The sequence below is a fragment of the Coccinella septempunctata genome, chromosome 6, assembly GCF_907165205.1.
Source record: "Coccinella septempunctata chromosome 6, icCocSept1.1, whole genome shotgun sequence".
NCBI classification, from domain to species: domain Eukaryota; kingdom Metazoa; phylum Arthropoda; class Insecta; order Coleoptera; family Coccinellidae; genus Coccinella; species Coccinella septempunctata.
In genome coordinates, this window is record NC_058194.1 from 31069620 (window position 1) to 31082944 (window position 13325).

The window sequence follows — 13325 nt, forward strand, 5'->3', positions numbered from 1 at the left end:
ATGGATGAAGGAACGACTGAAACATCAAGACTGAGCATCCACTTCGAAAATTCATGTGAATAGTGGAGAAGTTCAGGTTAGAACACTTTGTATATCTACCCTTTGGAGTTATTCCTGGTAAATAAACTACACCAACCATTTGGCAGACCTGAAACATGAAAAACCTCTCTAGATTTCGTCCGTCCTTCAAAATCAATGGGAAATCACGAGTAATTTTCTTAATTGGCCCAAAAGAGTGGAGAGAAGTAACCTACTTTTGAGCACACACACTCGGAAAATTGGCAAAACTCGGTTGAACCCACACGATTACTTTTGACAAGATCATAAGTCATCCTTACGGTAGACGTAGGAAAAACAAGGATGTTTTGATGGAGGCAGTGGCGGCGGAAGCATTATGATTCCTGATGTTGGAGATGAAACCTTTCCAAGGGATGAAACTTTGGTAATCAGATTTTTATAGAACCACTATGTTATCTGCTGCGATCAAGAAGGCTTTTTATCATAAATACACTGTTCAACGAGGAGACTTATTGTAAACGAATTGAATATTTAGAGCTGAAAAAATGGCGGCTATAATTTTATATTTCAAATAGGTTTTGTCGATTTAAAATAGGTATATCTCCAAGAAAAATTATCATAGATCAAAATGTGGTACATATTCTGAAAGAACAACTCTTCTAGTGATTAATTTCGAAATTTCATCCATCTACCTCTGTGCAACCGTTCGGCATTGACGAATTTTCAACTGAGCCCATATTTTTGGGGAATTTTTGGATGGTCAACTTTCGACACGCGTATCTCTCAGAAAATCCATCGTGTATCTAAATATGATACATATATTCTGAAAGGGGAACTCTTCTTGTGACAAATCTCTGAATTTCATCGAGATCGATGCAGTGGTGGTTCCAGGAGTGACGTTGTGGTGGGGCTACTTTGACGCATTAATTTCTAGATGCTTTATGTCGAAATAAATGTTCAGTACGCCACTGGCGAAGGGATAGCATGGGGCGGTAAATATCGAACGACGTCACAATAGGGCATTTGTCAAGTTCTCGCGTGAATCCTCCATTTTCCAAGAAATTATGTCCAGACCATACATCATCCCTCTTTAGCCTGATATACTCTAATAGAATAAGTCATATTTTATTCGCTAGCTGGATAATAAATGGGAAGTTTCTCCGACTTTAGAAGCATTAAATTCACGGGACACGTATCTCGGGACAATTTTCATATTTTTCACTTTTGTTTTTTTTATTTCCCCAGTTCAAGGGTTATGATTGATATTGTGTCTAATATTCCGCCAAATATAGTTATATCAGACTTTCATTTTGGGCGACAATCTCGGCAATGCAGATAACGCGTTGCCAAGAATATCCATTTATTCTCGAAGACTCAATTAGAAAAATCAAACCAAAACATCACATGATAGTATAAGGCTGATACTTATGTCGCTTCTCCAAAAAAGCCACGCAAATTGCTTATGTCCTTTAGGCACTGGAAAACAAATAACAAACAGCCGCACCCCTGACATCAGTTAGAATTCTATTTCGAAATTTCTGCACCTATATTCAGCAGAAGCACTTTTTACACTGCTGTCGTTGTCTACTCCCTTGCGATTCAGAATGATACTTTTTCAACCCCTGAATGGGGGACATGAAAATGCGTTTCTTACCTTTTCAATTTCGAAGTTACATAAATGATTCACGATGTTATATAGCTTGAAGGGGTCGAAGGTATCCCAAAGGTGGAGCCACGGGAGCATTGGACTCTTTGTGAATTTTTTCAGGGGGGTTCTCATTGATTTGCTTGAACTGCTTCGTTGGGATAAAAAATTAAACCACAAAATACGTAGAGCCAAATTCACCAAACGGTGATGAACTCCGCTTAACTCAAACTAAGATTAAAATCTCCCTTGATTTTTACCAGGTTAACTGTATGTAGACCCCTAACTTAATGCATCAGTTATATACACAATAGTTTTTTTATTTCCCTTTGTAATTATTACATGCACTGTATAGTAAATAGAGAAGATATGAATTTTGTTTTTACTTCTTGTGAAAAAGGAACTCATTTAGAATTATCATTCGAAAAAATAATTACTAGAAACTTCAATTTGATTATCTTTAAGCACATGGACATATGAAGTCATGCATAACTTATTACTAGGCACCTACCTAATGTCTTGAACGAAATAATTACCTAAGTCGATAAGAAACCTTCCTTGGGCCTAAAACTATATTCTCATGTGATTAAAATTCAAAACGTTGGTGAAGAAAGGTCTCGTAGAAGAATTGAAATGGGATGAAGAAAAATAACTGTGAGAAAAATCACTTCAACATGAAAGAAACTTTTGGTGAATCATCTTCTGATCGTTTGAGACCTGGGCATCTCCATAGAAAAACCAAACTCTCATGGAAATTTCTGAAAATTCTCACAGTGGAACCTGTCCTGGTATTGTATGTTACATCCTCCATGATGGCGACGCTAACCACTGAGAATCTCAATCTAGAGAAGGCTTGTTTAGTGAATTTGAATTTCAACGTAACCGTTTGCCAGGCTCTGGTAGAAAGAAACAATACAGCATACTCAGCAGATCAGGAAATCAAAGTGCAGAAGTTGGTGTCTAGTATGCTCGCTTATAAAACTGGCATACAAGGAGTCATACCTTTCCTACTGATGCTGTTTTTGGGTTCGTGGAGCGATAGAAATAGGAGGAGAAAACCTTTTATACTCATGCCCATATATGGAGACATAATAAGTTGTCTAGGCTACATCATGTGTACTTTCTTCTTTTTAGAACTCCCAGTGGAAGTGGCTATTTTCTTCGAAGCAGTTCCAGTTGCAATGACCGGAAGTTGGTTCTGCTTTTACGTAGGGGTATTCAGTTACGTTACAGAAAGTAGTACGGAAAAGACAAGAACTATGAGAATTGGACTAGCAACTATGTTCACTCATGTTTCGCTAACATCCGGTATAGCACTGAGCGGAGTAGTATACAGGGTTCTTGGGTTTTATGGCGTTTACACTCTATCTATTTTCATGTTTGTGACTGCTTTGATATATGGATTCCTTGTACTCGAAGATGCACCCTCTTTAGATTCAGATAGTTCATCGAAGGAGAAGTGTTTGTCAGACGTTTTCGATCATCATCAAGTGAAAGGTACACTGTCCACCTGGTTTGGGAAGAGGGTTGGTAGGAACAGACTAAAACTGATATTAATAATGGTCTTGGTTCTTTTGAACGTTGGTTCATACAGAGGTACGTAATACTTCGTTTGGTCATTGGTAATTGAGTTCGAGTTATTTTAGGAGAACTCACAGTCATGTATATGTTCACCAGAAGAAAATTCAGGTGGAGTGAGATTGAATACAGCGAATACAATACCTATCACAGCGTTATCCAAATGACTGGTGAGTAAAAATGAAATTAAGGTAATCTTTCAGCAGATTCACCGTGACAAAATTATAGGAGCGCTGTTATGCTTATCTATATTTGTGAAGTGGATGAAAATCAGCGATGCAACCCTTGGAATGTTAGCTATGATGAGTAAAGTCCTTGGCTGTTTCGCAAGTGCATTTGCGACAACGCCTTTATATTTCTATGTAGGTGGGTAAACTCAAAACCAAGCAAATCGTAGTTTCAAATCTGAGTTGTCGAATTTCAGCTGCTTTAACCGAAATTCTCAACGGTAGCTCACACATAGCAATGAGGTCTATAATGTCGAAGTTGGTGACGTCTGAAGAACTGAGTCAAACGTTCTCTTTGTTTGGTCTTTGCGAGGCTTTAACTCCGCTTTTTTTCGGACCCTTGTACAGTTATGTTTACCATCAAACCATAGAGACATTTCCTGGAGCATTTTACTTCGTTAGTGGTGGTCTCCACTGCGGAGCATTCGTCATATTTTTGTGAGTAATTCTCGAAACATTGGTAGAGTTTTAAACTATATGATATTTTGTAGATGGCTGTATCTGCTGAAGAATGATGGGACAAATGTGAAAGAACAAATAAGACATGATGAGGTTGAGGAAATGGTGGTGAAAACTGAGACTACCATTGAGCAGTCTGTTGACCCTCAACGAATGGAATAATATTGAGTAAAAGGACACTATTTGTGTCATCCACAGAGTTCAATTCAAAATATGATTTACTTTTATGAAATGTTTCTCTGAAGAGTCGAATATGTGAACTGTTTCCAACCACTCAATATAACTTTGTTGAATTTGGTACACTCATTTCGGAACGTTTTGGGGATTGGTGTCATGGCAATTCTGATGGACGTTCTGTTCAATCAAAGGTCCTCAAATAGGACCTTTGAGTATCCTACGCATTCGTATTCCATGTTTTCCCTATACCATAACATGGATAGCTCGAAAATTTCCCCGATAAACTCGATACACAATGTAACGTTTTGAATCTCTTTCAACCCCCTTTTCCAATTTTCCAATTCAGCAGCAACACGAATTTCCGCACCGTTTTTATCGTTCACGGGTCCCAAGATTGAAATTTATTGTGGAATTCTCCGAATGATAAAACACAATTGCGAATACGCGAATTCTTCATTTGCTGTCTTTACGACAGATAGAATGAAATATATGTTTTCCACGTATTCGCCGAAACTTTTATGATTTCTTTTCCATTCTACTTTTATACATGAAGCAATGATTTATCTCAGAACGCCCTTCTACAACCTTATTAGCTAGCTGATGTACAACAATCAAACGACACAGTAGGTGGAGAAGCTTCAGAATTTTTACAAACAACTGCCACAACTGGCAACGTTGACCACGTGGTAATTACGATTATTATTTCACTACAAAACTTCTCACATCGACACTCATCCAGTTTGTGAACAATATTTGGTTATTAGACATTGCAGCTTAACTGCAATCATAAGTAATGTCAACATTTGTTATCTCTCGAGTATATTAATGTGAGCTGATTATTGATATAAATGAGATTAGTTTCAGAACGAGGAGGTTGTTGATATCAAGTGAGTGACAATTTGTTCTCTATCTTCATTTCTTCATTGCCATATTGTAGTCCATTTTCGTCCTAAGAATACATTCAAATTATCCCATTTAACTTTCCAGCTTCAATGGAGTTATGCGGAGTATTGATAACCTTGATAATTACACTTGTGTTGCTGTTCTGGATATGGACCAAAAACGTCCATAGCTTCTGGAGCAGATGTGGCGTAGACACCCCACCGTACTCGTACATATGGGGTCATTTAAGGACGCCGTTCTTCCATGGTGCCCCTCTGGGTGACAGAATCAAGCTGATTTACAATTATCTCAAGTCTAAGGGTTTGAAACACGGTGGGTTTTATGTGCTGTTCGAATCATGGTACGTACCGATGGACCTGGATGTATTGAAAGCTATCTTACAGACCGACTTCCAACACTTTGTGGATAGAGGGGGGAGGGTCATAGAAGGCGATCCTTTGACTGCGCATCTGCTGAATTTGAAAGGCGGTAAATGGAAGAGGATGAGAAGCAAACTGACACCCGCTTTCAGTTCTGGAAAGATGAAGATGATGTTCGAGACTTTGCTGGATTGCACACATAGCCTCAAGAAGGTGATGGATCAACTGGAGGGCGAAGAAGTAGACATAAAAGATATTTTAGGTAATCATCCCTCATTTCATTCATCATGCAGGGTTAGGTCACTTCATCATGATTTATTTGCCGTCCAGATTATAGTCTTATAGAAAGAGATATGATTATATCTGGACGAAAAGTTTTAGCGGACGAGAAGTGTCTGCGGACTAAAAGTACTTGACTTCAAGAATAGTTGGAAATTAGTATGTATTCTTGTCTCATAGCCATTCGAAAAACTGCAATATTTTCAGATGAGGTTTCGTTCAGATTGTACAGAGAGGTTCTTTTTTATTGCAGGCAGGTTCACAACTGATATAATCGGTACATGTGCTTTCGGTATAGAGTGTAACAGCTTGGAAAATCCAGAAAATGAGTTCAGACAGAAAGGAAAAGCTGTGTTCGAGAAACCGAAAGATTTCTGGATGACCATATACGAACAATTCTTCATCTACTTCCCGAATTTGATGAAATTCCTGAATCTCACGTACATCGAGAAAGACCTGACGAATTTCTTCGTTGGAATAGCCAGAAATACAGTCGAATATCGGGAAAAAAACAGCGTGAGACGGAAGGACCTCATGGACCTCTTGATACAACTGAAAAACAAAGGAAAATTGACAGACGATGAACAGTTTTCGATAGAAGACAACGCCAATGACAACAACCGTATCAGCATGGATGATCTTGCAGGCCAAGCTTTTCTTTTCTTCGAAGCTGGCTTCGAAACATCCTCCACAGCTATGACTTTCTGTTTGTACGAACTAGCAGAGAATAAGGACATTCAGGATAAGTTAAGGGACGAAATAAACCTGGTTCTTAAGAGATACGATGGCAAGATCACGTATGATGCCATAATGGATATGCCGTACTTGGAAATGGTGCTGCAAGGTGAGTTGAATTCAAATTCAATAGGATTTTAATAATAATTAACCTCAAAAACCCTATGGTATTATACCCACTACCCAGCAACAAAACTCCTTAACTACATGAAGAGGTACTTCATTTAAAAATCAACCAGCTCAAGCATTTTTCTATAAAATAGTGAATACGAAAGAGTGAATACGTTCTTCTTTTCAGAGTCTTTGAGGAAATATCCTCCCATACCCGCCTTCAGGAGGACGTGCACTAAGGCGTACAAGATACCTGGTACAGACATAGTGCTTCAAAAAGGGTCAAAAGTAGTGATCCCAGTTTATGGCATTCACTACGATCCCCAGTATTACCCCGACCCTGACCGGTTCAACCCGGAGCGATTCTCGGATGAAAATAGGAAAAACAGACATCCTTGTGCTTTCCTTCCTTTCGGTGAAGGACCTCGTATGTGCATAGGTGAGGCTATTCGAATTCCCACCACCCAATGTTTTATATTCGTTTTTTCAGGCCTCAGATTTGGCCTGATGGAAGCAAAGGTCGGAATCATAACTCTGTTGAAGGATTACGAGTTTGAGGTTTGCAGCAGGACCAGAAGACCTTTTGAATGGGATCCTAAAAATTTTGTGCTGTCAGCGAAGGGAGATATTTGGCTGAGACATAAAAAGATCGATTGAGGAAAACTGCCCAGTTTTTAGTCAACGTCTTGCTTTTTGCTTGGGGCAATGTTTTTTATTTAGAAAATAGGGCATAATCAAGTATTATAATAATTGTAGATTTCTGCCAGTGCGATTTATTTTGATATCTTTCATGGTGTAAACTACCTTCATTATAATAAAGTTTGAGAAAGATGCGTTGATGTTAATACACATAAGTTCACACCCAACTCCATGAATGCTGTAATGTTCCAGACCAACAAGTCAGCAGTGGAGTTGATACACATTTTCGGTAGAGAAAGTTCTGAATGAAATCTTCTACCCACGATTACAATTGCTTTACGAACTTCAGATGTGTATGAAGTTTGAAAATCAAACCATTCTTGCTTGCTCTGTCATATGCTGCATATAAATCCACAAATGCTGTTCAGGTTTTCAGTTTATGGAATAGGCATACCCAAAGTTATGTCTGTATTTTCCACACGCCCTTCTTCCTGGTTTAAATTACAACAGGGCGAATCAAAATCAGATGGGCGAATTCTGGGATGTCATCCCTTCAAACCTCACGGAAGCGTATGCGTGTGTTTAATAAAGAAGATTGGCAGAATTGAAAACGCTATTTTCCAACGGAATGAGAAGTCAAACGTGCGTGACTACGTGTTCAAACTTGCTGGCTGGCAGCGACTAGCAAGGGTCGCATGCTTATAATTATGTTGTCCGAATGAAAGGAAAACTCCTGAGATAACAATTTCCAATTTCCAGAAAATGGATTAGGGGAAAATTGCATCTTCGTTTTCTGGTTGCAAATGGGCGTCACGTCACAGCGTGGCGTTGACACGTTTATGATCGCATCATGATGAAAATAATTCCATAGAAAGGTTTGGAAAAGTTTAGAAATTGAGTAACTATAGAAAAAAGAAAGTTTCATCAGTGGTTTTCTACCAACCTTTCAAAAAATTTCAATAATATACATTCATCTCATTTTTTATAAAGCCTTAATAGAAGTATTAATTTCAGAATGAAACATTCAATAAAACTGAGAAACCACTGGAATTCACAATGAGTTAACTAGTTCCTACTGATACTTATGCCGTGAATCATCCAATAACTCGCGGAAAAATAAATAATATAAAATATAACAGAGCTACGTGAGTAGAGATCAAGAAAAATTTAGCCAATTGCGCCCCAGAAATGAAAGTTTAATTGAAATGCCTACAGCATCAAAGACGGCTGAGGGAAACTTGGATATCCTTCCACGTACCAAGACTAAAACCCCTACATCGTTGAATATTGCAACCAGTGGCTCGTGCAGGGGATAGGAACAAGATACGCGGTTCTCATTTGGAAACAGAGATTCGAAGAGAACTCTGTTATCCTTGGTCATATCCTTCTGAATATTGGTTATAAATTGAGCATATTCCCGATGACAGTTTACCTTTTTATTCATTTATTTGGATTTGCATGCGATAGAAGTTTTATACTGGCACATTTTAATGTTCCTGGAATCGAATAGAATACCGAGAAGTGACGGAAATTAATTTCATTTCCTCGACTTCATTGTTTTTCCTTTTTTCCCAAATGGATAGCGTCAACATAATGCAAGTATATGGGGAACATTCAAATTGGAACTTTATAAGATTTCAAGGACCGTTTGTTCACCATCAGCAATCAACGTAGCATAATGGCGAGAATCCTTTCAGCATTTCCCATTTCCAGGAAACTCCCCAGTTGACAAGGAACGAATTTAAGGATTCCATTGTACTTAGGAATATTTACAGACTTTCAGTAATAACGTTACACTCATTGAGAGTTGGATGTATAAGACTCAACTATGAAGAAATTTTATTTTCCATCCAAATATTGAAACCAACCAATGTTTGGTTATATAGAGTGATGAAAATTCGTGTCTTTCGTCAGGCAAGTCCTTGTCGTTTCTGAAAATTTTGTATCAGTTATTGTTTTACGTTTACAATAAACGGATAAAGCCACTGGCGGTGGTAATCATACATTTAAGGAGTTGTATTTCCAACGAAGCACCGCTTTCGAACCACTCTCGTCGAAGAAGGCATTAACCCTTTTACCCTTGGTGGGGTGTGTTCAAACTTGGCACTCTGGCATAATTGCAGATTATCCTGACAGATGGCGTTACGCAATCAGACAGGGGAAAACTATGCGGATGACAGTTGTGAAAGTTATTTTCCTGGAACGGAAACTGAGTCAGGTTGAATGGTTAGCCGCTAAAGCTCAGGATTTCCCTTTGAGCACCAATGCCGTCAGTACAGTTGGCGGAAAGTTTAATTTCTGCGCTCTTGCCCTGGGCAAGTTTCATTTGAGAGCCGTGTGGAAGATTCGGAACTTAATTGGATCTGAATTATTCTTGAACAGTATAGTTCTGTTAATTCTACGAAAACAATAGTTGTTCTTCGATGAGAACTTGGCGGTTATCTGACTAGAAAACTTTTCGATGCATCAGCTGATGCACTTTTGGAAGTTTCAGAATGAAATCTCTGTAGACCCTTGCTTCTGACTGCTCCAAAAACCTCCCAATGATTCCCCAGAGATTACACTTTCTTCCGTTAGATATTGACAGCTTCAATCTTTTGATGCATCTGTCTAATCTACTTCTATCTTCAGTACCAAGTCTGGCCTGTGGGATAGGTTTCTTTTATGTTCTTTTTCTCATAGGTGCATTTTTCTATATCAATAAAGGTTTGACGCCAAGTTCGTGCTCCTTTTCTGGCCAATTCCAAACCACGAATAACTTTCGGTGTTGTTCACACAGTAAACAACTTAACGACATACCTGATCTCATCTCCATATTGTAGCAAGCCCTCACATCTATCACAGACACCTTCAGAGGCGCCAAAGACTACGGATGCTCCCCTTGGAATACGTAATTCATTGAGCGACGCCGTCGTCGAAGGTGGCTTAGACTCCGGCGACTGCACGTGACTAACTACGTGATTTGTGGCATCGACAGAGTTCATGTCCTGAAATTTGGCGAAAATATTATGGTAAGCGTGAAAGAGTTCGGCATAAATGACGGGTGTGGATTGGAAGATTGGGGACGAGTTGATGCCGGGGTTGTAAGAGGGTTAAGAGTGGAGACAGGCAGTTGTACGAGTCATTAGACAGAGACGTGATGGGAAAATTCGAATCTTCGACGCCCAAGATATCTACAGGTTCCAGAAGCGACAAATTGTACCATTTTGTGGCTCTCTTGTTCATCCAGCGATATCAGATATAGTCTAGTCATTCAACAAGGTGGCGACGTCACAAAAACTGATCATTTTTCTTGTGTAAATCTACGCAGCTATGGATTCGTTGTTGTCAAAGTGAAATTTTCTGACAGCAGAGGAAAATTATGTGTTTTTGCCGCAGACTTGACCAGAAACGGAGTGAGTCGGTCCTTTGTTAACATGGAAAGACGCAGAAAGGAAACTTTCTCATCTTTCAATTATTTCGACCGCAATAATCGTTTTGTAACATTGAAAGAGAGGGGCAGCGAAACGGAAAAGTGCCCGCCTGTAGGAGTTATGAAGGGTTATAATGAAACCTCTAATGACTTACACTCTGAAGAATCCCCTGATTTACTGAAGCTTCATGTCCATTCGGCAGGATGAGGCGCACGCTTTTGATATCGAAAACGGGCCGTTTGTAACTTTTGCGAGCTTTCTGTTCAATGGAAATGTTTCTGCGGGTTGTAGAAAGACAGGAAGAATGGGATAATTTGCTTCGCGTCCCGCTGGATAACCAGATGGGATTAGGACTAGGGAGAATTTGTATGTTATTATTTCAAAGGAGGATTAAAATTTGAAAGGGGGAATATCTCCCAGATAAATCATGGCAGATCTAAATGTGATACACATTCTGAAAGAGCAACTCTTCTAGTTATAAATGTGAGAATTCCATCCATCTCGACACAACCGTTCGGTCTTGAGGAAGTTTCAACTGACCTCATCTTTTTCGGGATTTTTGAAAAGACACCTTTGGAGTTGAATATCTCGCAGAAAAATGATGGCAGATCTAAATGTTATACGCATTCTGAAAAAGCAACTCTTCTAGTTATAAATCTGAGACTTTCATTCATCTCGGCACAACCGTTCGGTCTTGAGGAAGTTTCAACTGACATCATCTTTTTCGGGATTTTTGGAAAGACATCTTTAGAGTCGAATATCTCCCAGAAAAACTATGGCAGATCTAAATAATAAACACATTCTGAAAGAGCAACTCTTTTAGTTATAAATCTGAGACTTTCATCCATCTCGGCACAACCGTTCGGTCTTGAGGAAGTTTCAACTGACATCATCTTTTTCGGGATTTTTGGAAAGACATCTTTAGAGTCGAATATCTCCCAGAAAAAACTATGGCAGATCTAAATGTTAAACACATTCTGAAAGAGCAACTATTTTATTTATAAATCTAAGAATTTCATCCATCTCGGCTAAACCGTTCGGTCTTGAGGAAGTTTCAACTGACCTCATCTTTTTCGGGATTTTTGAGAAGACACCTTTGGAGTCGAATATCTCGCAGAAAAATGATGGCAGATATAAATGTTAAACGCATTCTGAAAGAACAACTCTTTTAGTTATAAATCTAAGAATTTCATCCATCTCGGCTAAACCGTTCGGTCTTGAGAAAGTTTCAACTGACCTCATCTTTTTCGGGATTTTTGAAAAGACACCTTTGGAGTCGAATATCTCGCAGAAAAATGATGGCAGATCTAAATGTTATACGCATTCTGAAGAAGCAACTCTTCTAGTTATAAATCTGAGACTTTCATCCATCTCGGCACAACCGTTCGGTCTTGAGGAAGTTTCAACTGACATCATCTTTTTCGGGATTTTTGGAAAGACATCTTTAGAGTCGAATATCTCCCAGAAAAACTATGGCAGATCTAAATGTTAAACACATTCTGAAAGAGCAACTCTTTTAGTTATAAATTTAAGAATTTCGTCCATCTCGGCTAAACCGTTCGGTCTTGAGGAAGTTTCAACTGACCTCATCTTTTTCGGGATTTTTGGAGAGACATCTTTAGAGTCGAATATCTCCCAGAAAAATCATGCCAGATCTAAATGTGATACAAATTCTGAAAGAGCAACTCTTCTAGTTATAAATCTGAGAATTTCATCCATCTCGACACAACCGTTCGGTCTTGAGGAAGTTTCAACTGACATAATCTTTTTCGGGATTTCTGGAAAGACATCTTTAGAGTCGAATATCTCCCAGAAAAACTATGGCAGATCTAAATGTTAAAAACATTCTGAAAGAGCAACTCTTTTAGTTATAAATCTAAGAATTTCATCCATCTCGGCTAAACCGTTCGGTCTTGAGGAAGTTTCAACTGACGTCATCTTTTTCGGGATTTTTCGAACGAAAAATTTAGACTCGTGGATCTAGCAGATAAATCATGGCAGATCTGAATGTAATACATATTCTGAAAGAGCATCTCTTCTAGTCTAGTAATAAATCCCGAAATTTCATGGAGCTCGTTGCAGTGGCTCTTCCAAGAGTGCTAAGCTAACCTTCTCTCCATCTGTACGTAAATTCAAATCAATGGTTGCAATAATTTCAAATCTCATTAAATATGTAACTCTCCGACTTCCCAATAAAAGCTTTACTTTTGAAGAAGGACCATGCCAGGTATCACGTCCGAACGACTGCCCTGATATTTCACGGCAATAAAATAATGTGGCATATTGTTCGAAGCAACAACTGTCATTTCGAAAGTGATTCAATGACCGAACTTTCGAACAGCCATGATTTGATGTCCCCATTCCGGCCCTCCCATTATGGAAATACTTTTGATTTGCGGCCGATATAGAACGGAGCTAATGGTCTGAAAATGGCCCCGGAAAATATTCTTCTTCTTTTTCGTTCTTCGTAAATTCGACAGGGGGCTGGAATAGACGCGATTATTCAGGTTCGGATGGTAGTTTATAGATGAATATTTTCGTGATGCGATGGCGGGAAAACGGGGGCCCTTATAAACATGAAGATTGATAGAGTTCATTCTGATGATTTAGCTGATTGTGGAACAACTTTGACTGCAGCTATTCACTTGAAAGGCGAAGTAAAACTACGCGAATAATTCGAAGATTAAAATAAGAACGTTGTCACTGAACACCTCTGAATATTGCATAGCGAATTTCTCAAGTTTCTTGAGTTTTGAATATACAGGGTGAGTGTTTGACTCGT

General features: G+C 38.8%; 2 protein-coding genes across 2 annotated transcripts; both read left to right on the forward strand.

Annotated features, from left to right (window-relative positions):
* The first annotated feature begins 2337 nt into the window (after positions 1-2337).
* Positions 2338-4089, forward strand: LOC123316031. The gene is made up of 5 exons (XM_044901941.1): positions 2338-3259; positions 3310-3411; positions 3470-3607; positions 3666-3906; positions 3960-4089. The coding sequence occupies exons 1-5, from the start codon at positions 2338-2340 to the stop codon at positions 4087-4089; spliced, it is 1533 nt and encodes a 510-aa protein (XP_044757876.1).
* A 741-nt stretch (positions 4090-4830) lies between these two features.
* On the forward strand, positions 4831-7322 carry LOC123315456 (probable cytochrome P450 6a13). The gene is made up of 5 exons (XM_044901151.1): positions 4831-4991; positions 5092-5628; positions 5899-6489; positions 6679-6930; positions 6982-7322. Exons 2-5 carry the CDS (start codon positions 5097-5099, stop codon positions 7146-7148), a joined length of 1542 nt encoding a protein of 513 aa, XP_044757086.1. The 5' UTR covers positions 4831-4991; positions 5092-5096; the 3' UTR covers positions 7149-7322.
* Positions 7323-13325: the final 6003 nt, after the last annotated feature.

Coding starts and splice junctions, on each gene's coding strand:
- LOC123316031 (XM_044901941.1), top strand. CDS start 2,338: ATGAAAGAAACTTTTGGTGAATCATCTTCTGATCGTTTGAGACCTGGG. Junction 3,608..3,665: donor GCCTTTATATTTCTATGTAG/GTGGGTAAACTC, acceptor GTCGAATTTCAG/CTGCTTTAACCGAAATTCTC. Junction 3,907..3,959: donor GGAGCATTCGTCATATTTTT/GTGAGTAATTCT, acceptor GATATTTTGTAG/ATGGCTGTATCTGCTGAAGA.
- LOC123315456 (XM_044901151.1), top strand. CDS start 5,097: ATGGAGTTATGCGGAGTATTGATAACCTTGATAATTACACTTGTGTTG. Junction 5,629..5,898: donor AGACATAAAAGATATTTTAG/GTAATCATCCCT, acceptor TTTTTATTGCAG/GCAGGTTCACAACTGATATA. Junction 6,931..6,981: donor AGGACCTCGTATGTGCATAG/GTGAGGCTATTC, acceptor TCGTTTTTTCAG/GCCTCAGATTTGGCCTGATG.